The sequence below is a fragment of the Onthophagus taurus genome, chromosome 2 (assembly GCF_036711975.1).
Source record: "Onthophagus taurus isolate NC chromosome 2, IU_Otau_3.0, whole genome shotgun sequence".
Classification (NCBI taxonomy): Eukaryota; Metazoa; Arthropoda; class Insecta; order Coleoptera; family Scarabaeidae; genus Onthophagus; species Onthophagus taurus.
The window spans coordinates 22,077,873-22,105,296 of NC_091967.1; the positions used below are offsets into that span (position 1 = coordinate 22,077,873).

Sequence of the window (27,424 nt, forward strand, 5' to 3'; positions counted from 1 at the left end):
TCCTTTTTTGTCATGGTTTACTCCATCTGATCAAATAAATTCATAAAATATTGCATTTTTCAATTATCTGTAACGGTGTTAATTTGTATTTTGATTGTATTTTTGATGAAATTTGGTATATGCTCATTTTAAAAGGTGCTTAATGCAGTGGTGTACTCAGATTTTTTGTAAAAAAATTCCTAATATGATTTCTTCATTTTTAGCACCTAAAAAGTGAAATAGTAGGCCTTGGTTTTTTTAAGAAAAATATCACTCTTTGTCCTAAGGTACAGTTTTTTACGCTCTACAATTAAAAAAAAAAATTATCGAAATCGGATAATAAATACAAATTTTACGAGGGTGTTCCGCTTTCAAACGGGTCACACTGTATATATCTAATATATATATTTTTTGATTTTTATTTTATTATATCAATTTCGCTCTGAGCGTTTTAACGTGTCCTGCACTTATTTTGTTTATTACGATGTAAGTTTTTATACTCTAATCCTTGTACTTTAGTTTTATTATTACTTATGTATTTTAATATGTTTTGTATCGCTTTTATAGAAGACACCTGATGATGAACATAGTTCGAAACTAGTCCTGTCATTTAAATTAAATAAATATGACCGGAAGCAAAGAGTTTTTTCTTAATTATATGGTATTAATTTTTATATTCCACTTCCGAAACATGGACCTACACAAATGTACATATTAAGCCAACCTGCCCAAGACAAGGTATGAGAAATCCTGTCACACTTTTTAAAGCCGTAAATAAGCAGGCAAGCATTTTGCACTCTCTGAATCCTATCCCTATACGTACTATCAATACAGGAGTAGTAAAGAGCGTCTCCAAAATTAAATAAGGAGAGTACAAGCGCCTCACAAAAATGAATTATTAATTTCGGGATCAAGATATCTCTACTACTATATAAGGTCTTGATAGCAGAATATGCACGCTGTAGAAGTCCACTAACATGTCTCCTGAATCTAAGACTTGAATCTAAAATGAAATCCTTCACCACATCCGGACCAAAAACAACAACATACGACTTGGTAGAATTAATAGTAAGACAATGCCTCTTAACATAACCAAGCAGTCTATCAAGATCAGCATTGATACATACTTCTGCGTTCCGAACATTGCCCCTATCAAAGGTATAATAAACGTGCATATCATCTGCATATATATGACTTTTGCAAAATTTTAATTGACTAGTAAGATTAAATGTGTATATTAAATACAATATGAGACCCACAATAGACCCCTCACGGGTCTATTCCGAAAGTCAGCAACACCCGTTTCATTTCTGCTCCATTGTATCCACGTTTCTGAAATTTAGTTTATATAGGAGGTTCATATCGATCTTTCGATCTAAAGTATTTTCAAGATGGTGGCCACTTCCGGTCCCCCGGAAGTAGACCACAACTTCGTTATTTTAAATGGAATGCTATAGTTTTTATTGCACCTTTTAATTATATGCGAAAAAATAAGTTGACTTTGATAAATGTAAATTGGTACCTAGCGTTATTCGTTTTCGAGTTATTTTGATTTTAAGTTTTTCTTGGCAATTTTCACCATGCCCTTTAAAACTCCATATCTCAGCAAACGTTCATTCAAAAAAGCTCTAAATTGGCACGATTATTCTTCAAATGCTGTTAATTAGATTGTCATTTACTGTATCACAATATCTTATACAGGAGATGGTCAAAAAGTGAATTACCTTTTTTCCGTATTCAATGGCAAGAAAGTCGTAAATTTTAAATGGTACGCCCCATTTTATTAGCTCACCAGAAAGGGAGTTTGCCATTTATTGGGCCATGATATTTCGACAGTTTTTCGTTTAATTTATTTTTACAATTAACTTTGGTTGATAATCTTTTAGTTTCAGATAAAGTACCACTTCCGGTTGATGGGTTTGGAATAAATGTTGAAACGGATCTGCTATTATAATCCCATATCTATATACCAAATTTCATTAACGTAACTAATTACATTATAAAATTATCGCACATTATCAAATTTACGCACGTACCTACTATATTTAGAACGTCGGCGTTGGAAGTTAAAACTTTTGAAGATATTGTAATTGACCGCAAATTACCGCAGCCTCTGTTTACTGAAAATGATATAAAAGTATACAAAGAGTAACGTCATTCAATGGCAAGAAAGTCGAAAATTTTAAATGGTACGCCCCATATTTTATTAGCTCACCAGAAAAGGGAGTTTGCCATTTATTAGGCCATGATATTTTGACAGTTTTTCGTTTAATTTATTTTTACAATTAACTTTGGTTGACAATCTTAATACAATTTCACAACCGACTACTGAATTTTCGATGATTTTAAGTAGCATAAACGAAATACGTGTCTTTAGTTATTTGAGTTTTTTATGAAAACGACAATGTATTTTAAAAATAATAAGAGTAAAAAAAGTTTTAGAATTAAATTCCACATGAAATGAGGTAATAATGTATTAAATTCACCAAAAGGTTATAAAAATCTGTCAAAATTTAGAAGACCATCACGCTTAATCAACCCTTTGAAATGCCTCAATTGGTCTCAACTTGCCACCAATTAATACCCTCGATACACTCATAACGTATACCAAATTTGGTTTTTCCAGCTTAATGTATTACGAAGATATTGAATGTTTAAGAATTTAAGACCCAACTTTGAAGGCCTATTACTCCTCAGGGGTACAACTTAGTATAGAGATAAGATATTAAATTATCTTAATTTATTGTCCTCTACATGTCCCTGCTCTGTGTCGGTTCTTATGTGAATCACTCTGTATAATGTAATTACTATACAAATTAAAACTATTCTTATCCACTAAGCTTTCGATAATTGATAGTATTAATTTTATAGTTTATGGGTATTGCATTTTTTCAATTTTGTCGCGCTAGAATCACCAGCTGTCCCACTGTGCGGAACCTGCACAAACAAACCTTTCTGCTGGAATTCCTGTGGATTTTATCAGGTCCTTCATTTTCCTTACGATTTTGTCTGTGCGTCCTTCTTTACCTTCCTGTAGGTGGCTGGGCCAAGTAGGTTCATCATTTCATCCATCAACAGAATATACAACATATTCTTTCTTGTCCATAACAACGGTGACGTTCCCCTTATCTGCTGGTAAGACGACAATTTCTGACTTTTCTTTAATAGATCGGAGTGCCTTCTTTTCACCAATCATGTTGGATTTCGGTGGTTTTGCTGACTGAAGTACTCTCGTGCGGGCATCCCTCGAACAGCCGCTTCCACTTCACTGATGATTTCCTCTTTTGGGACCAGACTTTTCTTTTTTTTCAATCTTTTTGCGAGCACAGTGGTTTCGTGTTTTGTTAGTGGGACACTCGATCTGTTGATGACGATTGTTTCTACTGGTAAACTATTACTTTTCTTCTTTTCTATCCGGCGTTCCAGGGATTCAAACTTCTTGATGAAATTCACGATCAGCTTTCTCCATTGTTAGTTTGTCCACTTTATCCCAGTCTTCTCCCGACATACAATTTGAAAATGAGAGGTGGAGTCGTAACCTCTCACTTATTTCTTGTAGATCATTGAATGTCTTTTTGGATTCTTTTTCGTAGTAGTGCTTGTTCTGTCCTAATCAAGATCGTACGTGCTGGAGCGGAGTCGATGTGGTGCTTCACCTTCAAGAAGGTTGGCGTTACTTCGCTCTGCATCTTCGTAGAAAGGCCAAACTGCTCAACAGCTTGCGTTGTCTAATTCGTGAGTTATCCAAATCCTTGATTTGTTTGTTGATATCCTCCCCATAAAGGTTAATAATATAAGTACGAAGGCTTACACGGCCGGAGCGAATTGAACTAACACTAGCAATTTTCGGGTTTTGCCATGCGTATTTTAAGAAAAGGTTTGACGTTTCGGTAGCCATGTTTGCAACCTATTTTATCTTTGGCAGTAAGTTGTATTATCATTTGTATGTATGTAGTTTCACGTGGGGGTGAGTTACTCACAGCACTTAGGCCCCAGCGGACCCTTTGTACGTCCCCACAATTTACTGTTCATTCAAGGGTCAGAAAACCAGCCCAATCTTTTCATGAACGTTAATATAGAACAGAAAGGTATGTTCCTTATATCCGAAATTTGGAGCCATGGTACTCCGAAAATAGATTCCCTTAAGTACGCGAGGTTTGGACAGTCGCAAACAATATGACTTACCGTCTCGTCTTCCATTTCACACTCTCTACAGAGGGGTGTATTCGCCAGCTTCATGTAAAACATGTGCTTACGTAACCTGTAGTGTCCGGTCAGGAAGTGGGTGTAAAGCCTCAAGTCACTTTTCGATTTTCCCAGAAACTGAGTAGATGTCTTCCAGTCAGGGTAGAGCAGAGTTTTCTTAGCAAAGGCACCTACTGTTGTCCCATCCCATCTGTCGCAAAAAGCTCGGTGGGAGATGGAGTTTATCAGTTTTGATGCTGTATTAACAGCTAGTGGTACAAACGGTTCAAGGAAGATCGGTGACTTGTTAGCCGCCCGTTTCGCCAACCTGTCCGCATGATCATGTCCTTTAATTCCGATGTGTCCTTTTCGCCATTTTATCGTGACGTTGTTGTATACGTTTGCCTCTTCGAGTGATTGCCGACAGGACTTCACCAACGATGATGCAGTGTGATGCCTGCCAACCGCCAGCATAGCCTGTCTGCTATCAGTACAGATTTCTGCCGACTTTTTTGGAGTCGATAATCGCATCGGCTGCTATGTTTATAGCAATTAATTCGGCTTGAGCAATACGATCCTAACGAAGTGGAAAGGTGCAGCTGGAGATCGTGCGAGAAAATTCCCGCTCCGGAACCTCCAGCCTTCTTTGATCCATCAGTGTAGATGGTCGGCGTTTTGCCCGAGCTTGAGTTGCTCTGGGGTATCGTTTCAATGCCAAAGTGTGGCTTGCTTAAGAAAGTAGGTGTAATGTAGTCTGTGCGAGCTTTAAGGAGGGGTTGTTTACTAACAGCCTCACTCCAGATCTTGCTCCGGACTATTGCCATTTTAACAACCTGTTTTTCATTTAGTGATCGCAACCGAAGCAATGCCATCACGGCCACCTCCCTGATAAAAATATCTAGGGGCAGCACGTTTAGCATAGTCTCCATTGCAATCGTAGATGTAGATCTCATAGCGCCTGTGATTAGCAGGCAGGCGAGTCGTTGCAATTGATGCAGCAATATATATAAAGCTACATATACATGTTTTAGTGCTGAACACCAAACTATGGCTCCGTGAGCTACCATGGGTCTTATCACAGAAGTGTAGATCCACATTGTAACTTTCGGATTTAATCCCCAAGTATTCCCAATAGCCCTTCGGCACTGGGTCAGTACAATCGTTGCTTTTTTGGTTTTGCAACTAATGTGTGATGGCCTTAAGTGGCCCAGTTTCTTCTCTTTAGTGAATAGAACGGTCTCTGTCTTGGATCTGTCAGGATTGACAGAGAGGGTATGTTCTTCATACCATCGTTCAACGAGTTTAAGCGCCTGCTGCATTCTGTAACAAAGAAAATTGTCACAGCTCTCTGTACTGTGTGTCCTTTCGCTTTAGCCTGAACAACTCTGCTTGCTAGCATTGTTTTAATCCAGCCCGCGATGACCGATGGCACTCTTCGAGATTCCAGTGCCAGGTTAATGCTACTAAAGGTGGTTTTGTCAAACGCTCCCTCTATGTCAAGGAAAGTTCCCAGAATGGACTCTTTCGAATCAAGTGCTTGTTCGATACGCCCCACTACCTATTATCATTTATTTTAAGATATTTTCTTGTCATTTAATTTAATATCATTGTAGATTCAGCTGATGATGGCATATTAGCCGAAACCGGTACTGAATATATTATTTTTTTTAGCGTGAAAGAAGTTATTTTATTTACATTTATGACTCGCAACATGGATTACCAAAAATATTAAAGAAATGATTTTAATTTTAAATACACAATTATTATTTATTTCTAAATCATTAGTTTAGACAATAATTCATACCATCTTAAACATGTTACATTACAGTTTATTACAATTTGTGGTTATTTTGAAAAAAAAAAAACTATATTTGACCATTACTACCATCTGTGGGTTAAGCTAACCAAAGGAATTGTTATGGTTATATCTGTTGTAAATACTCCTATTGGTTAACAGTTGGATATATCTATCAGATTAATTTTGTAAGATTATAGTAGGATTCTTAAAGATTAAACAACATGTATTATCATTAATCTTAAAACTATCTTAAGTGTTTTGAGAATTGAACAAAATACAACAAATTATACATCGTTTATATTAATATCTTCAGACATCTTCCGTTTTCTACTTTTAATAGAAGTTATTGGATTTTTAATAATCGATTCTAATAAACTACTAAAGAAAGTTTCATTACGTTTTATTAAACTCATATTTTCTTGAATTTGATTCAACTGTTGGTTTTCATTTGTTAAATTTATATTTGCTGATTCTTTTTTTAAAGTTTCACCAAATAATTTAACATTTTTAGTACAATTTTCTTCTTTATTATTATCACTTCTAGCAAATTTTATTGGCGCAAGATCAGAATTTAACGAATATTTCCGTTTCCTTTCAAGTTCACTGGAAAAAGATTTCCCAAGGACTTGAGCGATTCTTGGTTTAATGTTTTGACCCAAACTAATATTGGTATTGCCAATTATTGGCGATATTTCTTTGGGTTTATCATTAAATTCATCACGTGCTCTCATTTCAGCAGCAAAATCGTTAAATTTTTGTTCCCATTCATCAATATGTTTGCGTAGATCAACAATTATAGCTTCTTGTTCCGAAATCTTTTGAGATTGCCCATTATATTTACGTTCGTGGTCACGAAGCTTTGTAGAATGCTCCTTCAACTTTGAGAAAATACTTTTCTCCCGTTTGGTTAATTTATCGATTTGATTAGTCATTTGAGTTATTTGTTCTCGATAAATTTTATTTTGCTTTTTAATTTTTCTTACATCATTGGCTAAAGAGAATTTTACAAATACGTATTTATTATTTTTTATCTGTTGAGTTGGTAATAATGAAACTGTAAGGTAATTTTTATTAAAAATGTTATAAGAAACGAATTATGAACATTACCGGAAGTATGTTCCATGTGGGCTTTTAAATTTGGTAAAATGAACTCTTCAAAATGTTCCATAGCCATACTACTAATGTCTCTTAACTCTTGCAATAATTCGTGAGTACGTGGAGGTGGAAGTAGTAATTCGATGGTGTTTAAAACGTTTACAATTTCATCAATAACTTTCCCTGGGTAAAAACAACACAACCCAGCTTCTATATATCTCGAAAAAGTCATGTTTAACATGCTAATACGCGTTTCAACCGCTGATAATATATCGCAATGTCGTGCTAAAGGATGAGATCGACGTTCTGACTCTCTTCGTGGCAACATAGTTTTCATACGTTTATAGATAGTCGAGTGGCGTTTCTCCACTTGTATAAAACCGCGTGATAGCAAGTTTCCACAAACATGATTGAATTGTTTACAAACTTCCCTGGTTTTAGCAATTTCATTGTAAGTTAAAAATGAAAAAATTTTCTCCAGGGCTACATCTGGAAGATATAAGATGTATGTACCAATACTCATTTTCTTGGCGAATTTGGGCCGTGTAATAAACGTTAAAACAGTAGTTTTTTTACAATACTCTTTAAAACTCGATTTGGTATACAAAGAACGTCAACTTATTTAAATAATTAAAACACAGCCATCAAATAGCTGTCAAAATAATTATTGATTCATCTGAAGATAGCTTTACATTATTATTAAAATTTAAACAAACTTTAGTTTTAAATATTATTTAAATTGATTCAAACTAAAACTGCTAACTCACAAAAGTATATATTAGTATTAAATAATTTAAAACAATCTTTTTATTGTTATGTACACAATTATATGCAAATAAAAATCAAATAAATTAAGTCTAAATTAATATAATTTAAATTAAAACACGAAATGTTATGATCGAAATCTAGGTATATTATAAATAATTAAGCAAATGGAAAATTAAACAATTTTGTAATAAATAAAAACATAAAGTAATAAAGTTGGCAACTCTGTTTTCACCAACTCAACTCAACAAATGCAACTAAATGACAGTTCTTTTACGGTTAAATATTAGAGCAGTTTATAAATATCCTATAAATATTTTATTGCTATTCATTTTGCAATGGAAGCATTAATTCCGCATTTAGCAAGGATTCGAATACCGAACAAGAATAATAAAGTCTACAAAGACGAGTGTGTGTTTAGTTTTGATACACCGGTAAGTTTTGTTGAGGTTATGTGATGATTCTACATTTTTTTTTAATTTGTTGATTTATAATGGTAGGAATCTCCAACGGGGTTATACGTGAGCCTTACCAGCTTTTTAGGGTTTGGAAAAGATTACGTTGAAGGTTATTTCAAGAAAACAGGAAATGCAGTTTTTTTACATATGCGTTCGGAAAAACGAGAGGTAATTTAAGTGAGACTTAAGACGTAGACGGTGATTATTATTGATATTTTATAGATTCCATCATCTCCACAGGGTGATGGTCCAGAAAAGAAAATAACTCGATTAGCGATTGGCGTTGAAGGTGGATTCAACCCGGAAACGAGCAAGAAAAAATATGAAATCGAGAATTTCTATAACATCGTTGTTTTACCAGGATTTGTTACAATTCCGTGGCCAAATAATAATCTGCCAAAAGAGGTAATCTCTTAATCCACCATTATTTTTTATTGAAATATTATTTATTAATTTAGGTTATCGTTTCTGTAACTACAATCTTAGAGTTACAATCTGCAGCAACTTTAGATGAATTAGAAGCAACCACAGGAACATGGGATGGTGAAGCTCGTATAGTTACAAAACATGCTAATAGCTTAGTTCAATTAGAGAATGGAAAAAAGATTCCTCCCTCAGGTTGGAAATGTGAAAAATGTGACAAAACAGAAAATTTATGGTTAAATCTTACTGATGGTACAATACTTTGCGGTAGAAAATTTTTCGATGGCTCTGGTGGGAATAATCACGCTGTTGAACATTATCAGGAAACCAAATATCCATTGGCTGTTAAATTAGGAACAATTACAAAGGAAAATAAAGCAGATATTTTCAGTTACACGGAAGATGATTTGGTTGAAGACCCAAAATTAGGGGACCATTTAGCACATTGGGGGATTAATATTGCTAATATGGAGAAAACTGAGAAATCTATGGCTGAGCTTGAATTAGAGCTAAATCAAAAGGCTGAGTGGTTAGCTTTGGAAGAAAGTGGAGGGACTTTACGACCAGTTTTTGGATCTGGTTATACTGGGATGATCAATTTAGGGAATTCATGTTACTTAAACAGTGTGATGCAAATGTTATTTACAATTCCTGATTTTATTCAAAGATTTGTTAATAATGCTCCAATTATTTTTGAAAATTCTGATGATCCACCAAATGATTTTAATGTTCAAATGTAAGTTATTCTAAAACAGGTGGGGGTATATGTTTTTAATGAATGTATCTGGGTATTTATTATTATGTGCATTATGATATGTACATAATGTTAGCCTTAATTTTGCATAAATTGCATAGGGCTTACTTGTTTATAAAGTGAAGAGCTGGAGATACATCTGAAGATGTAGCAAAATGTTAAAGAATTTTATTTATAGAAAAATTTGTGCTCTATTGCGCTTGTTGTGTGCCTATTAGCTTTGATGATCACTATACACTGAATACACTAATATTTAATTCATGTGGTCCAAACATCACCTAAAATCTAAAGTATCAAAAATAGGAGAAAATGGCCACATCATCAATACAAAAACTAAAAAACTTGATATCCTTGAAAACTCCTTAGTTTTTGTATTGATGTAGTGCCTGGGTCATAAACGACCTGGCCTTAACCCTTTAGCAGTTAAATAAGGCCTGATATTGTGATGCATTAATTATTATGTAATGATTAATGCATTACAATATCAGAAAAAAAAAATTAATGATTAATGTTTATGCATTATTGTGTAATTAGGCTTAAGTAAGCTAAGGTTGCTTGCGCTACTTTAAGATCAAAAATTAAACACCCTGATGTTTCTAAAACCTGGTTAGTTTTTGCAAGTGATCTGAGCTTTATATACAAGAGATGTCTCGCAACGTATCTCACAGATTTCGATGAAATTTGTTACAGTCAGAATGAACCAAAATAAATTTTAGGTTTTTTTATACGTGCGGTAAAAGTCAGGGGTAAGTTTTAGAGGTTGAAGTTAGCGAAAAAGTACGTTTTCGCTTATATTTTGAAAATAAAAGGTTTTATCAAAATTGGGGAAAATCAAACTAATATTTATTTTTGGCACATGCCTATTTTAATACGACTTGATGAAATGTTTTATTCACACTTGTCATAGGGTGAATACCTTTGGAATTATTTAAAAATCACCCTATGAGTAGCATTAATGGGGGAAATACATTTATAACCTTCAAAAAAATCAAAACCTTTTTTTCATAAAACGGTTCTCAAACATCTTCAGAATGTGATACTGAATTGTTTAAAAAAGGGTTTCCCTCAAAATATTCCTAGAGTATTTTAGGCAATATGGTTATGAAAGTTTTTTGCTTGACATTGTAAATATGTTTTGTTATTATGTTCAATCCCTCCAAAAAAATCAGGTATTTTGCCAATTTGTGTATATTCCAACACTTCAAAACACCAAGATGGAGTTTAGCTATAACACTCATTATTCAAAATGTCTCTGTATTCAAAAAGTACTAAAGCGTCTAGACGCTGTTTTCAAGGTAATCAATTTATCAAAGAAGAAGAAGGAATTGCAGAATATTTTGCAAGTGCAAAAAATTATTCACAGTAAGTAGTAACCATATCGTATGTAATACGAGCACGCATATTGTTTGATAGAATTTTTTACTGTGTTCAATACGTTAGCTAACATCGTTATTTGTCGAGAATGTAAAGACGCTGTGCAATTTGAAAAAGATGTATCAGGAGGTCTTGGGTTTAAACTCCTTTTTGCTTTGTCGCTGTGGTTGACGAGATGTAAATTGAGGACCGCTAATCAACACTAGCTCTGAAGTAAATCATAGAATTGTTTTCATTATGTGTCTACTGGGCCATGGGAGACAGGGATTAAATTTATTTTGCAGTTTTATGGATTGAGTGAAAATGCATGCAATAATATTATTGAACACCTTACGGCCAAATCAGATTTGAATTGTACAGCAAAAAGGTAATTGAAGAACAAAAACAAGACAATGAAAGGCAAGAAAGGCCAAGAATAAATCTAATTGTCTGGTGAAGGTTTTGGAAAAAAACGCGGTTTTTAATCTTTATATGGCATAATGTTACTTATAAGTTCTTATAACCAAGGTTTGTATATAAGAGGTTGTCTAGGTTCATGCAATACTTTGATTTTAGTTTGTGGGAGAAAGACAAGAGCGGAAGTGTTTCGTGACGTAAGTGGCGGCGAATTGCGCGCGCAACCTCAAGGTCATGTATAGTGAAAGTTGTCTTCTCTAGTATAACATAAATCAATTACTACTTTAGTTTCCCTGAATTATTTTATGATAAATGAATTTGTTTTACTACCGCAGTTTATTATATACCATACTAAATATATTAAAGTAATTCAATTACTTTATTTTAAAAATTTGAATTATTTTCCGCCAATGACGTAATGCGCAGTATGCTTGCGTATAAACCTAGACAACCTCTTATATACAAACCTTGACTTATAGCAACAGTACAAAGAATTTGAAAAAAGCTTTCAATGGCCACTTATTATCACATGATATACTATACAGACGAATAACGAAATCATCGGTACTGACCGCTATGAGCTGAGAATTGATGTGAATCTGAATTGATTTAGTAAAGCATCCTCTACCACTTCATCTAGATATACAAAAACATGATATACAATTTAAAAATATCTATTTCGAGATAATTTGCTGGTCACGTGTTTGGAAGGTTACACTCAGAATGCTTCAACTTGACGGTTTGGTGATTGTGACCTCATAGCACCTACATTTCGGTTTTAAAATAGTCGAAATTTATGCTTTTATAGTGGCTGGTCTGTTTAATGAAGGACGATTTTAGAAATAATAAATTCATTGAATATTGTTATTGGCATATTGGATAAAAATGGAACTATTCGACCAATCTTCCTGAAATTTGTTAAACATTTTCGAACACGAAAATAATGTAAAACGATGGAATGAATTCAGAATTTGTTGCCAAGCAGTTTTTATGCAAATTTACTTTTATCTGTTACATTTTAAAACAATTCAACCAATTAAGTCTTTGAAAGCGATATTCTGAAAATGCCGACATAAGCAGTTCCACAAACTCTTGTTTTTTATGCGTTATTCTATTATCAAATTGACAAAGGCAGAGAAATGTGAGAACCTTTTGGACCTCTTTCCAAAGGTATATGATTTTTTTTGTTAAGCATTCTTAAATAGTATTCTAAGAATTAAGAACTAAAGGCAATGTATCGAAGCGGGTAGGAAAATGTTTAAAAATTCATAAATCTTATTTGTTCTTGCTAGATTATAAATGTTAGTTAATTGTTTCTGAAGAAGTTTCAATTTTTTTCAAAAGATGTTTTGCCTGCAAAACCACACAGTAAATTTTTTTTATTTTGAATTACTTTACTTTTATCCACAGATTCAGATTCTACAATAAAATATATAGTGCCATTTAAAAAATTGGTCGTGACCTTCATATAACCTTGAAAATAAGGTCAAGGAAAACAGTGTTATAGTCATATGGTTTCCCCCTTCACACAGAACAACTTTCGTTTAGTTCATTTTTATGTAATATGAACCGTTTTCGAGATAATCGCTTGTCTCACGTTAAACCTGTATATAGAGGAAAGAGGGGAAAATTAGCAGAAATTATAGAGTTTGTAATTAATCCAGTGAAGATCGCTAAAGATAACAAATTGCCACTACATTATATTGATATACCGAAAAATCGAGCAAAAGATTTCGTTAAAGAAGCAAAACAACAAATCCAAATATATGGATCTGAGTATACCTATAACTCAGATCATAGTGTTTGAAATTTCATTCGGGAAGGATTTGGCCGATTTAGGGGTTAAAACCATGGAAAGTGTGGTCCAGTCAGTGTTATGTTCACAGCAGATAACATATTCGTTCTGGCATCAAAATCTAGTAAACTAACTTTTACACATATGGAAAATTGGCTACAAAATGTGTGTTTCCCAAATAACCGGACCCAAATCATTACTGGATTCTTGGATTGGCCATTGCCTCAAATTATGGAGTTATGTAACTCTATCAGATGTTAAGTTTAAACATTTGTCTATACCTGCAGGGACAACAGGTCAAATTCAACTCCTGGATATATTTGGCTTTAGAATATGGAAGAAATTTATTAGAAGATTTTCTGATCAAATTATCCTTCACCAGTACGATGTCTGTTTGCATCAGCGACATAATAAGAAATTTATACGTTTTTCTCAGCATACTTTTTACTCACTTTACTTACTTTTTCGATGGTCTTGTAATACAAAAATTTTTGATTTATATTACGTACAAATAAATATTCACGTTGATTGTATTAAGTAAATGGAATGATACAAATAACGAAAACATGTAAATCAAAGATATTGCTTATATTCAGCATAATTATAATAAAAAACATCAACAAAATTTATTCATTATACGTAATAAACATTGTAACAACAATGCTCAACGGTCTAAATTTCAATTCAAAATCATAAAAAGCTCGATAGAACTTATTTATATTTATTATTGATTAATCATAAAAAAAAGGTTAAAATTGATAAAGATTTTAATTCGATGTTAATAATCGGCATCGAATCTTATTTTAAAAATAAGACTAACAATAAGAATTTTCTATATTAATCTTTTAATTTCAGGGCAAAACTAGGTTTGGGATTACATTCTGGAAAATATTCCCAAGAAAATTCCGATGGTAAACAATTGGGTATTTCTCCTTTAATGTTTAAAACGTTGATAGGGAAAGGACATTCAGATTTTTCAACAAAACGCCAACAAGACGCTCAGGAATTCTTTTTGCATATTGTCAATTTGTTGGAGCGTAATTCGCGTTCTTACAACCCGAGTAAAGCGTTTAAATATAAAATCGAAGAAAGAGTTCAGTGTAGTGCGTCTAAAAAAGTTAAATATTCTCACCGAGCAGATAATTTACTACCTTTAAATATACCGTTAGAGGCGGTTATTAATAAAGAAGAAGTGAGTTGAGATGTTTTGCTGAAAAATATTGTTGATTTTTTTTGTAATTTAGGTAACGGCGTATGAAGCTAAAAAATTAGAAGCTGAGAAATTGGGGAATAGATTTGAACCGGAATCTTTGGTTAGACCTAAAATAAAATTGTTTTCTTGTTTGGAATTGTTTACACAGTCGGAAGTTGTTGAACAGTTTTTTAGTACTGCGTTAAATTCAAAAACAACAGCAAGAAAGTAAGTGTTTTATACAATTATATTGTCTTTAATAAAAAAGAAAAATTTTAAGAACAACTCGTATGGCAACTTTCCCCGATTATTTATTAATCCATTTAAAGAAATTCACACTTCGCGAAGACTGGGTACCAATAAAACTGGATGTTGCCGTTGACATGCCAGATTATTTAGATTTATCATCATTACGTGCAACTGGACCTCAACCAGATGAAGAACCTTTGCCTGAACTTGTAGGATCTCCCCCTCCTTTAGTTTTAGATGAAACAGTTTTAGCACAATTGGCCGATATGGGTTTTCCACCTGAAGCATGTAAACGTGCCGTTTTCTATACACAAAATTCTGGGTTAGAAAGTGCCACAGCGTGGATCATGGATCATATCACTGATTCGGACTTTGCGGATCCTTTCACGCCACCAGGCACTGAAACAAACGCTGCAGGTGGGTGTTTTGAACCGAATCCAGAAGCCCTTCCAATGATTATGGGGATGGGATTTACTCAAGATCAAGCAATTAAAGCTTTGAGAGCTACCGATAATAATGTTGAGAGAGCGATTGATTGGATTTTTTCACATCAAGATGAATTGGTTGATGAATCAACTTCTGAACCGGAGTATCGCGATGGAGATTCAAGTAATAATTAGAAATAGATTAATCATTCACAAAAGAATTTTTTTTTTATTTTTGTAGAGTATAAATTAGTTGCATTTGTTTCGCATATGGGAACTTCTTCGATGGTTGGGCATTACGTTGTGCATATCTTGAAAGAAGGAAGATGGGTGATTTTCAATGATGAGAAAGTTGCTTTATCGGAGAATCCGCCGAAAGAACTTGGTTATTTGTACTTATATCAAAGAGCTTGAAATCATTTGCTACTAAGTTCTGTATTTTTGCTGTGTTTGTGTTGTTTTTATACTGTTTAATAAAGGATAAATAAAATATCTACTTATAGCTAAATAATTGAATTCTTTGACGCCCCCATTTCTTTTTGTTTCAGTAACAAAATATTTCTGGAATGGGTTGAAATGTTTTAGTTTTGTAAGAAGTTGTTGGAGTACATGACGTCATCATTGCAAGTATGCAACCAATATCGCAAATCGCGTGTTGCAATACCAATACTGTGATATTGGTTGCATACTTGCAATGATGACGTCGGATACGATAATTAATTAACACGCTGTACATGATTTCAGTTCTTAAATATTATTTTTCATCGTACAAAAATAAAAGTGACACTTCAGTTATTTTTTACAATAGTGAATGTTTTGGGAAACTTTTGTACCACTTTAAAAGGTCCTTCATACCTAAGGGCTAAAGTTGACTTGATATCTTCTAGGCGAATAAACACGTAATCTGTTTCAAACAGATTTTTATGAACGAAAATTTTGGTAGAGGTATGTGAGGATGTTGGAGTAAGTTTTAATTTTGAAAAAGATTTTCTTGGCGAAATAAGTAATGAATCTACGTTAACCATATCATGAGAGGTGATGAAGAATTCGCCTGGTAGACTTAGGGGCTGCTCGTAAACAAGCTCAGCAGATGAGCATCCTAAATCCTCCTTCAGAGAAGATCTGAAACCTAATAGTATTAATGTAAGATGATTCTTCCAACTACTATTGATACCTTCAGAAATGATGCCGGCTTTTAGAGTTCTATGAAATCTTTCTAAAATCCCATTACTTTGTGGATGATAAGATGATGTATAGAAATTGTAAAATTGGGGATCAAATCTTGCAAAATAATTAGTAAAGAGAATGTTAAAAATTGTAGAAGCCGAAGTTTGTTTAAGTGGATAGGCTTCAGGCTAGCGTGTAAAGCGGTCAATAACTGTTAAAATATAAATGTAACCACAAGAAGGTGATAGAGGACCAACAATATAAATATATTCGTAACGTCCGGCAGGGATATTGAATTTACCCAGAGGAGATTTCGTACGTCTGTATATTTTATTAACCGTCGCGAAGTACCAGGAATTGCACTGGGATATCGATGTGAGTTTCCTTGAAGTGCATAGAAAACTGCTCTCATTAAAATGCAGCTGGCATTTATAATTCCCGCGTATCTTCCTGGTATAACGCCAGGAAATGCACTTGTGCTTCTTTTAACATTAGTATTAATACTGAAAAGTTCTCTCTATTTTGAATGATGTGCTGATAGAATTGAGATGGTTATGAGTTATGACATATTTTATATTGATACCCTGTACATTGTTTATTATTTTTTGATTTATTTATTACTTTATGGAGTACTTTTACATTTATTACTATGGTTTTAATTTATAGTGAATGGCGCCGAAATTCTTCGGAACCGGTGCCAGTATACAGACTGCGATATTCCGGTACACTTATTCTAGATCGAAAAACATTCTGCAATTGCTCTAATTGTATTTAATTTTATAACAGGTGCATAAATATTTTCAAGTACTTTTGGAGCTGCTTTTTGTAATCTGAAGTTGCTTTACCCTTATGCCTCCATTTTCAGTGTGAATTTACTTTGAATATAATAACCTGCCGGTAGAAATTAAAACTAAGGATGTAGTGGCGTTCAGACGTGATGTTTTCTTCTTGCTCTTCAATGAGCAATAATTAAGCTACTTTATGGCGTGGACTTCCTTTGCAATTAGTCCTTTTTGAATTGAATTGTTATGATGTTATGGAATTGATACGGAATTTTTTCTTTTCTTGCGGAATTAATTAGGCTTAAGTAGGTTTTTAGTAATAGTTTTAGGCCATTATTTCTACTGTTACTTTAATTTTCTTAATTTTTTTTTTAATCTTATTAATTTGCAAGGTTCAGCGTAAGAACAGGGAGTGTCATTAGCACTCATCTGAACTCCACCTTGAGGTTCTCCAATAATTAAGTATTTAGTTATTTGATAGGTTGTATTATAACAAAATATGGATTATTTGTATTATTTCATTGGTGAATAAGGCGATTACTATTATTATTATATTGCCTGAAGAAAATCAACAAAGTACAAAGTACTGATAACATAGACCACCACTTAAGTGGTGGTTCCGGTCCTCCAAAGGTTAAAGAGATTACCATTTCGTTTTGCTGCTGCACCAACCTTTCCATTTTTTGAGATCAATTTCGGTTTTTCTACGTCTGCCTTGAGAACTATCTTCTTCTTTATCACTCTGGTTTTGTTGTGTTGCGCCTCCAAAATTTTTCTTTTTTTTTATGGAAGCAACTTTTCTATTAATTAATAATAATTTATTGTTTCCCAGAATGTTACAATTTATACTAAGTACAATACTTATAACTTATATAATTCTTATCCCTTTAACTAGCCTTTCCCTGTCACCCTACGTCTTCTCGCTGCCACCACCTGCCCCATCTGTCTCCTTCCCGGCGCTCTCACCTTATGTAACCTCATTTCTTCTCTGATTATACAGTGTGTCCCCGGATTGTGTCCCCGTAAGGTATAATTGACGATAAATTTTTGAATTCAAATTCCATCTTTTGCAATTAAAGTCTGGATGATATAAAACGAAATATAACCAAGTTTTACGTCAAATGTCCTCAAAGTACCAAAGTTTAACGCAAGAAGTTTGTTAACTGTTGCAGGTAAAGTGGTCTTTCTGAGCAATGTACAACAAAAGTTGATTAAGATAAAATGTTTGTTATGTTAAATTTTTAACGATATGCCGAATTTTATTAATGTAGGATATAAAAGCAAAATGCAGATTTTTAAATCATAAGATTAACAAAACATTTTCGATCTAAACTAAATTAACATAAAACTTATTCAATGATACCACCACCAACACTAACACATAATTCAGCCCTTTTCCGACATTGTTTATAACTTTTTCTAATATGGTCCAACGGAATTTCTCTAATAATAGTTTCAATTTTTTTGTTTTAAACAGTCTAAATTGTTATTAAAATTTTCAGTGTACACTTTTTGTTTTACATAACCTTAATAATAAAAATCCATAATAAATAAATCCGGTCTTCTTGGCGACTATGGTTGTGGATCATATCTACCAATCCATTTTTTTCGAAATAACGTATTTAAATAATTTCTAATTAAAATGGTCGAATGTGGGCCGCAATGTTTTTATGTTTTTTAAAAAAGTTCTGTCTTTTAAAATTTTGTACCCAAGCCACAAACAATAATCTAAAGGTTTTGCTTCATCACCTAATTCGATAGTGTGGTTAAATTTTGGTTTATAACACGACACCTTACCATAATCCATTGTGTTTGTTACTGCAACAATCGACCCCGCATCATGTTCATCTAATAGCTTTTTTTCCTTCCTTTTATTTTCCACATTGCCCGTTTCCGAAAATTTTTTAACAACTCTCTTAATTGTTCTTTTATCTACTAAAAATCCAAATTTTTCCTCAAATTGCCTTAAAACTGCATTGTAACTAATGTTCCCCATCCATAGCACTGCACTATAAATATTTTATATTGTAATCTAAACATGATCAATTAATATTTGACAATAGGCTAAAGCTAAGCTATCAAATGATAATTGTTAGTTCACTCAGGTCATTTGTTTTTATTGTAAAACAGAATATTAGAAAAAAATTTTCAAGAAAAAACTCATTTTTTCTTTTATATGCTAAATTAATAAAATTCGGCATATCGCTATAATTTAACATAACAAACATTTTATTTTAATCAATTTTTGTTGTACATTGCTCAGAAAGACCACTTTACCTGCAACGATTAACAAACTTCTTGCGTTAACTTTGGTACTTTGAGGATATTCGACGTAAAACTTGGTTATATTTCGTTTTATGACATCCAGACTTTAATTGCAAAAGATGGAATTTGAATTCAAAAATTTATCGTCAATTATACCTTACGGGGACACAATCCGGGGACACACTGTATATCCCGGAGTTTCTCTAGCCAACCCCAACACCCACCTCCGGTACCTGGTCTGCACATCCTCTAAGAGCCTTCGCTCCTTCCATCTAATATCTTCACCCCATACATCAGAACGCTTTTTATCAAACTCTCAAACATTATTTTCCTTTTTCCCACATCTTTCCCAAATATCCTCTCACCCTATCCTCAAACCTGCTCCATAACCTTATTCGCTTTCGCTGCGAACATTTTAATATTCCCGCCTTCCTTGTTGTTCTCTTTAAATCTGTACCCCAAGTATATGTACTCCCTCACTTGCTCGATCACCTTTCCCTCCCATCTCCAGTCGTCAGTCTTTCTTCGACCCCTTTACAGAACTTCATCATCTTCGTTTTCTCTACGTTTACCTCCAAATCCTTCCGCCTAAAATGCCTTTCCAGAGACCGCATCTCACTCGCTTCCCTTGCGATCATTACCAAGTCGTCGGCATAAGACGGTATATTCACCTTCCGATCACCACCCCCCCAACTGTTCCCAGCCCAATCTGTCTCCAATATATCTGCAGTGTACAGAGCAAAAATGGCGAGACAAAGCGGACATCTCTGCCTCAATGCCCTTGTCGTCCAAAACTACTCGCTTAGTTCTTCTCGCACCTTTATTCTGGCTACCGTTGCCGCGTATATCTCTATCATTTTTCCCGATATCTCTCTTCTCTCCATCTCCTCCCATAATTTTACTCTATTTACTCTGTCAAACACCGCCTTTAAATCTATAAATAAAGCATAAAGTTTTCCTCCCTTTCGATCCATTTCTCTATCAATTTTTCAATTTAAGTGTCCTTTATTTTTACAGTAACAATATTTCACATTTTTCCTACATTGCGCTTTTAAGTGTACTTGTTTTTCACACCAAAATGGACAACGGAATCCAACTGTAGGGTTGTACCTGCAAGACAAATGCAAGTCTGATTCAAAGATTCCAGAACAAAGTACTACATAGTGAATGCACCCTGGTGTATAAGAAACACCGACCTCCATCGCGACTTGAAAGTAGCATCGGTGTCATCAGAAATTGCATCATTCGCATCTAAACATGAGAAGAGAATGCACGATCATCCCAACATCGAGGACAACGAGGATGTCTTGCGTCGCCTTCAGAGGATGAAGCCGTTCGATTTAGTGACCTAGTGCCCTAGTCGATTCAAACGCGAGCAATAGTGCGGAATTATAACAAAAACAATAATAACCTAAACGTGTGCTCCGCGTATCGCAGTGTGCGCGTTTTTGTGTTTTGGTCTTAAAACGGTAAAAATATGACAATATTTATCTATATTATGGGTAAAACAGACTGGACCACTGGGAAAAGCTACAAAACATCTGGTTTAATTTGGTGTTAAAAATAAGTAACTAATTAGTATGTATTTACTAGGTGTTATACAATTGTGCTATGCATAAAATAGAATTATTTATATCAATGTTACAGAATTTCGTCTTGTCCTACTCTTTCCTCTTCCGTGAGTGGTCTAGCTATTAGCTTATTTAACCTTTGCTCATTATTAGGTACACTCTTCCATACGTATATAAAATGTCTGAATGGTTCTGGCAACGCCATTAAAATCTTTGTTATTGCCATTTTTCAAGCACTTCTTTTCTGTGTTGTTTCACCTTTGCACGCAAGTTTGTTACTTTTGTTGCAAAATCATTGACTTTACCTCCCTCAAACTTTATATTATGAAATTGTTCGCTTAATAAATGTAGACTTACTACCCGATTTTCGGGCGTAAATTTCTTCTAATTTTTACCACTTTGTATGAGAACTTTTATATGAGAACTACCTCCTGAGCCCTAGTATTCTTTAAGTTCCATTTTGCTGTTTCTTCGTCATTCTTGCATTTCTGTTCTCTTCCATTTGTAATCTCAAACAACCCTTTTGCTATTAACTTTTTTCACACGATCCAATTCTGGTCGTTTAACTTAATAAACGTCGTTATTCCTTGAGCTGTCTATTTTTTTGTCCATGTATTTTCGTAGACACAATTTTTGTCTGAAATCAATATTAATAAGGAAAGTGTACAGTTTTTGTGTCACAAGAAATTGAAATAGATTATAAAAATAATTACAAAGTTGTAATTACAACTTTAATTAATCTTTTTATTGCCAAGTTAATGTTTTTATTAAATCTCTGCCTCTACCCAAATATACGAGAAACGAAACGATTTCAAGGCTTAAAACTGTTACGATAAAATATCGTTCTCTCGCAAACGCAATAATTACCGTTTTGAATATCTAGAGCCTGTGGTACGTTTTAATTCAATTCTCTAGAGTTTGCTGCAGCTGTAGCAAGCAGTTCGGCGGCACTCGTAATTAATGGGATAGCATAAAATTTGATATCTGAATGTGAAACGGGGGCGTAAAGATAATTTTCTCGTAAAGTACTAATAACGCAGAACGAATACCTAATAAATGGAGGGCATTTCAAATAGAAGAGGAGTTTATGATAAAAAATAAAAAAAAGTTATATGTTACTTTTTTAATGGAAAAATCCCAAATTTACGGCACAAAGGTAATGCCGTAATAGATTCCTCTAATATGATTAGGGAGCTTCTCCGGGGTTGGAGAACGAGTTACTAAAATGGAATCGGAATATCAATTCTCGCCCTCTTCCGCAAAAGCGCCCTATAATAAGACGGAGGAGTAAAGCCGTAAATCAAGATTAACGGAAACTGATAATAATATAATTCAATTTCTTCCACTTTCCCGCGATAATGAAAAAAGAACCTTTTTTCAATGGTTTGTTAAATGAAATGAGGTGGTATTCTCGTAATGCGGTTTTGAACAGGCATTTTAGTCCTTCCTTTTTGGAGGAATATAGCTGGGCTACAATAGTGACGCGTATAAATCGTCGTCGTCTCGACCAAAACTATTTATCACTGTGGATTTAGCTGTTCCAAAGTTCCTTGTCTACCTCTTGACACGATGTCTTCTATAAACACGATGACCGTCAACTCTGACCCATACCTTAATATCGATAGAACATCGCTTTTATAAGAATTTCTTATACGAAACGTTTTTTACTATTAACTAACTCAATCACTTATGAATGAAAAATCACTTAAATTTTAAATCTACTTAACTAAAAGTTATCGTTGATAAATAATCATTATTAACTTGATTAATAATAACAAACAGTACCGTCTAATTTCCATTAAAACCTATTTTTTTGGGTCTTTTCTTTTGAAACGACAAATACAGGTTGCGCAAAGGGTGTAGTTAAAAACACATTAATATCAATGCAAGGAACGATTCCCTTGTGTGTGAATCGTGTACTTTGCATAGACGATCAAAAGCCATTACCTTCTCGTGTAATTATTGGAACTCGTCTCGGAAGAGTAATAGTTAAACGCGGTGGCGGAATTGTGAATTGCGGTTGGTAGATGGTGTAAAAGAGAACGGACATGCGAACCAGCAATCAAATATTTCACCATCCACGTGTTATATAGAGCCTTTTGTACAATTAATAAGGGTTGATTCGTTTCTGATTTATCTACCAATACCTTATTAATGTTGCACTAGGTATTATGGTTTATTCTTAATTTACTAAATTTAGATTGGAAACGCTTATTACTTTTTATTAATGGAGTGACTTATACTCAACTTTCAATTCTCAATAGTCTCGATAGTTTTATGCGTAATTCTTTAGTTGAACAAAATTGATTTCAATCTGTCATATTATTATGCCTTTCAATTCTGTGCTAAAGAATAATATTAAGCTTGATACTTTCTTGATACGCGCAGTATTAACACGCTAAGCCCCGGGTGGCATCAATGCTTTATCACGTTTTTAATAACCTCTAGGATGGCAAAGTATAACAGCGATCCTGGGCAATAATGAAGTATAGAAACTAGTAGAAAATTGTTTATTTTTAAAACATTTTTAATATTTTCATTTATCAAAAAAAGCAAAAACTAATTTCGTTGAAGACTCCGATAATATCACACATCATTGCACAATTATTCATTCTCCTTCACCTTTAGTCCATGGACATTTAGCATGCAGTCGCTAGACAGTCAATATAGACCTGAATCACGTCTTCTCTATTCAATGTGTTAGAACTTCTTTCAACGCCACTATTGGAAAACAATCATTTTCTTCTTTTAAAGCGTTATGATGTGTTAAATCTGTTGGAACTTCCTTCCTGTCTCAATATTGTAATCATCTTCACAAATGTGTTATTTAAAATAAAAGTTTTTTTTTAAGTTTGTTTTTTGATGTTATTCCTTCTTTTCTAATAGCATGCTTCAAGTCTGTTCACAAGTGGTCGATCGGATTAAAATTTGGGGACTTAGGCTGGTTCCTAAATACTTGAACAAAATGCACGTATTAGGCCTAAATGTAACTACCCAAATGTCTAAATTTATTGGCGCTATTCAAATTGTCCTTTAATATTGGGACAATTTAATATGCCATTCTGTATTTCGGTATTCACTTTTCACTACAATTTATTCCAATAGTCAGGCCCAAAAATGTTACAAATTTTTATTATGGTTTATCAATGCTTCTTTTTTGTGGTTTCCATGTCCAATTATTAAAATATCATCAGCCAACAATTCAATTCCCTCCAAACCATTCAATATTTGACACATTTTATTTTTGAATATTTCGGGTGCTGGTGAGATACCAAATGGCATTCGTAACTATTTATACCTTGCATAAGGAGTCCAAAATGTTGTAAGGTTACTACTACTTTCGGATAATTTTATCTGCCTAAATCCTTTTTTAGCGTCAACGATACTAAAATTTTTTGCTTTTCCTAGTTCGGGAAGTATCTCATCGATAGTAGTAAATTGTGTATTCGATCGTTTGAGAGCTTTGTTTAAAGGTTCTCTGTACATTCAAAATATTACTAGTATCTTGTTTCTTATAAGATTATTTAATTCCTCTTTTAATTTATCTCGCAGATGTATCGGTATACGCTTTTTGAATACTGGGTGCAATGTTTTCATCAACTTCTAAATTGATTCAATTTTCTAAATAAGGGTGTGCTTACGTTGGAGCTGCGATAAACGATACTAGCAAAATAACGAAATTGTTGTCATAGTTTTATATGCAGGTGTTTATATTGGAGCGACGCGTTGTCACACGCTTCAGCCGTTTAACGATAAGAGCCACGCTATTTTTATTCCCTATTTTCTTTGCTATTATCAGGTGTGGTCGGCATGGATATCGACTGTTTAATTAGTGAAATTTTTGTTAGATCCCCCTTGTGGGACCAAAAAGATAAAGTCACCACAACAGATTTGTTCTGACAAATCATTTTCAATTCATTTTGCGCAGGTCTTATCGCTGCTTTCCTTGTTGCTCTTATCGTTTATCGCAGCTCTCGTTCCAATATAAACACCTGCATATAAAACTATGACAATAATTTCGTTGTTTTGGTAGTATCGTCGCTATTATCGTTTATCGCACCTCCAACGTAAACACACCCTAACCCTAACCTTGGAATACATCTTTGTATTTTTCTATAATCGTGTGTGCTTCATTTTCTAATCTTTCAATAGAATCCAAATTATTTACCGTAATTGTATTACAAAATTTTACAAGACCCAGTTTTACACACTTTAACATAAACTACTTGAAAATTGACAGGATAATTTTTTTCTTTATGAAGACATATTACAGTTTTCTCTCCAATAACTTACGTTGAACGTTGTCCACAACGTGTTGTGGGCGTTTTATTCGCTCACAGAGCAATTTCGGTTTTTGGGCGTAACATATACACGTATGAACTTGTAATAAATTTAAAGTCTGTCTTCCTATAAATCCTGAGGATAAATATACTGCATAGACTCCACTTGTGCAGTTTTTATTGTCCTTGTGGACCATATATACCTCCACAGTCCTCCATTAAGCAGCAGCCAAACTAAAGCAAACAAGATCAAGGAGTCTGTAAGACATTCATTTACTGATCTGTTAATGGTTGTGTGACATAAATCACTCCAAGGACGTTTGCTAGAGTAGGGTGGGACAACAGTGTCCCAACACCCTATAAAGGGTTAAACATGAATACATCGTCCGATGCCACGGTTTTCTGTCGTTTGAATAAAGTGGCCAATATTCGTGTTGTTGTCCGATAATTCTTTATAGCAGTTTTAAAGTATTTTTAACTAAAAATACATAATAGTCAACATTCATATTTAAACATATTTGTATTGGTAAACAAAATCTAGAACTCTTATTTACTCTGTGAATTGAAAAAAAAAAACAAAATACATAATAATTTTTTCCCTTTCATTGCTGAGTCACCAAAAACAGTGGTACAGTAATTATCGGTGTAAAGAGTTCGACCAATATCAAAGAAATTGTTCATAAGAAAAAATAACGTTTTGATGAAGTACAAGCACCCTTTTCTGCACTCTCCGCCTGAGAATTGTTTATATAACTTTATTGTCTAAATTTTAGGCGTTTGTAAAATACTATAAGCCGGAGTGCAAAAATATCTTGCAAAAATATTTTGTACCTCTTCGTAATTTCATTTTCATTTTGGCTAACCTGGGTTAAATTCTTCACTCCTTTATCTGTATACCGCAGATATGCTAATTACAATAGACTTGGAAATGAACAAATATAGAAAAACTTTAAGTAGCAGTAAAAAAAATTCATAAACAGTTTGAAATCGGTTCACGTTACTTTTGCATTGCACCAAATAAACAGCAACCTTGCTATATCACATCCAGAATGCCCCATTCCTCAAGCGAATCAATAAAATATATCGGCTTTTACTTTGATGACTGACTGAACTGGAAGCATCATGTTAATCAAAATGTTGAGCAGAGATTGAGAAGTAGACAAATGTACTGGTTAATCGGTAAATGCTCCCAACTTGATGTGGAGAGACTTGAAGAGACTAGATTTTATCTAACGAAATTTTTTCGGTGAACATTGTTTAGGGATCTAAATTTTGTTTCAATATGACAGTTTTTCAGTACAGTAATACCCCGGACTTATGCGATAGGTGGGACCGAGCAATAACCGTGTATGTTGAATTCGCGTAGTAGTAGTATATTATTATGTACATATTGCAAAAAAGTAAACGGAAGTTATTAGGACGTATAAGACTTCATAAAATCTAAAAAATTGAATTGAACCGGGTCTAAAAAATTAGATTGTTTAATGTCTTCCTCTTCTTCTTGCTCACGCATTTCTACAAGCTCATCAATTGTCAGCTCCTGATTGAGTGAATCCAGCAGTTCTTGAACGTCATCACCATCCACCTCTAAATTTAATTGTCTGGCAAGATCGACCACTCGTTAATTTACATTATCAATTTGATCAGGATCTGGCAATGATTCTTCCTGGGTTTCAGTTGTGAAAAAAAACAGGACACAATTTTTTCCAGACGCTATTTAAAGTTTTTTGTGAAATTTCATTCCAAGATTGTCCAATAATTCTCACGCCATCTGAAACATTGAATTGCTTCCAAAAGTCTTTAACAAAAAGCTCATTGTTTTGTCTCATAGCCCTCATGTCCTGTGTAGCAAGTTATAAATGTTTTCATGACTCCCTGGTCAACTTTCACACGTGGGTCGAAATTAATTAAAATTAATAACATCACTTTAATTAGGATTTGTTTTAATTGGTAATAACGTTCGAGGAGAGGCTGTCACCCAAGCTTTAGCATTCCACTTCCAAATCACGGGCAACCCAGTTTTAGATTTATTTTTTAAAGCTCTTGGATTTTGTGAGCGATAAACTAAAAGAGGTTTTAATTTATAGTCACCAGCTGCATTCGCGCCAACCATCCCTGTCAATCAATCTTTGGTGGCTTTAAAAAATGGAAAACTTTTCTCTTCACGCGCAATAAAAGTTCTTTTAGGCATTTTTTCTCAGAATAGACCAGTTTCATCTACGTTGAATATAGTTTGGCTGATATAGCCACCTTCTTCTATCATTACCTTGAGTATCGCTGAATAAAGAGATCCACTTTCTGCGATGCTATACCAATTACAACGACTTTTGAAACGGCTAAACCAACCGTTACTAGCTTTAAACATTTCATCTTTGGCCGCCTTCCCAGTTTCTTTTTTTAATCTCTCAAAAATTATCTTAGCTTGAGAGCGCACCGTGTTCTGATCAACACCATATTTTTAACATTGTTTC

General features: G+C 33.8%; 2 protein-coding genes and 1 long non-coding RNA gene across 3 annotated transcripts; 2 read left to right on the top strand and 1 right to left on the bottom strand.

The window, feature by feature from the left end:
- Window positions 1-6,163: 6,163 nt before the first annotated feature.
- On the bottom strand, window positions 6,164-7,735 carry LOC111413408 (F-box protein pallbearer). The gene is made up of 2 exons (XM_023044370.2): window positions 7,070-7,735; window positions 6,164-7,016 (listed from the first exon to the last, which is right to left on the bottom strand). The coding sequence occupies exons 1-2, from the start codon at window positions 7,578-7,580 to the stop codon at window positions 6,247-6,249; spliced, it is 1,281 nt and encodes a 426-aa protein (XP_022900138.2). The 5' UTR covers window positions 7,581-7,735; the 3' UTR covers window positions 6,164-6,246.
- A 328-nt stretch (window positions 7,736-8,063) lies between these two features.
- On the top strand, window positions 8,064-15,384 carry LOC111413402 (ubiquitin specific protease 5). The gene is made up of 8 exons (XM_023044359.2): window positions 8,064-8,256; window positions 8,323-8,448; window positions 8,503-8,685; window positions 8,739-9,439; window positions 13,878-14,214; window positions 14,267-14,442; window positions 14,495-15,072; window positions 15,130-15,384. The coding sequence occupies exons 1-8, from the start codon at window positions 8,161-8,163 to the stop codon at window positions 15,300-15,302; spliced, it is 2,370 nt and encodes a 789-aa protein (XP_022900127.2). The 5' UTR covers window positions 8,064-8,160; the 3' UTR covers window positions 15,303-15,384.
- LOC139429060 (uncharacterized) lies at window positions 9,446-11,618 on the top strand. Its single transcript, XR_011639764.1, has 2 exons — window positions 9,446-10,819; window positions 10,898-11,618. It is a non-coding gene; the product is annotated as an uncharacterized lncRNA (long non-coding RNA).
- Window positions 15,385-27,424: the final 12,040 nt, after the last annotated feature.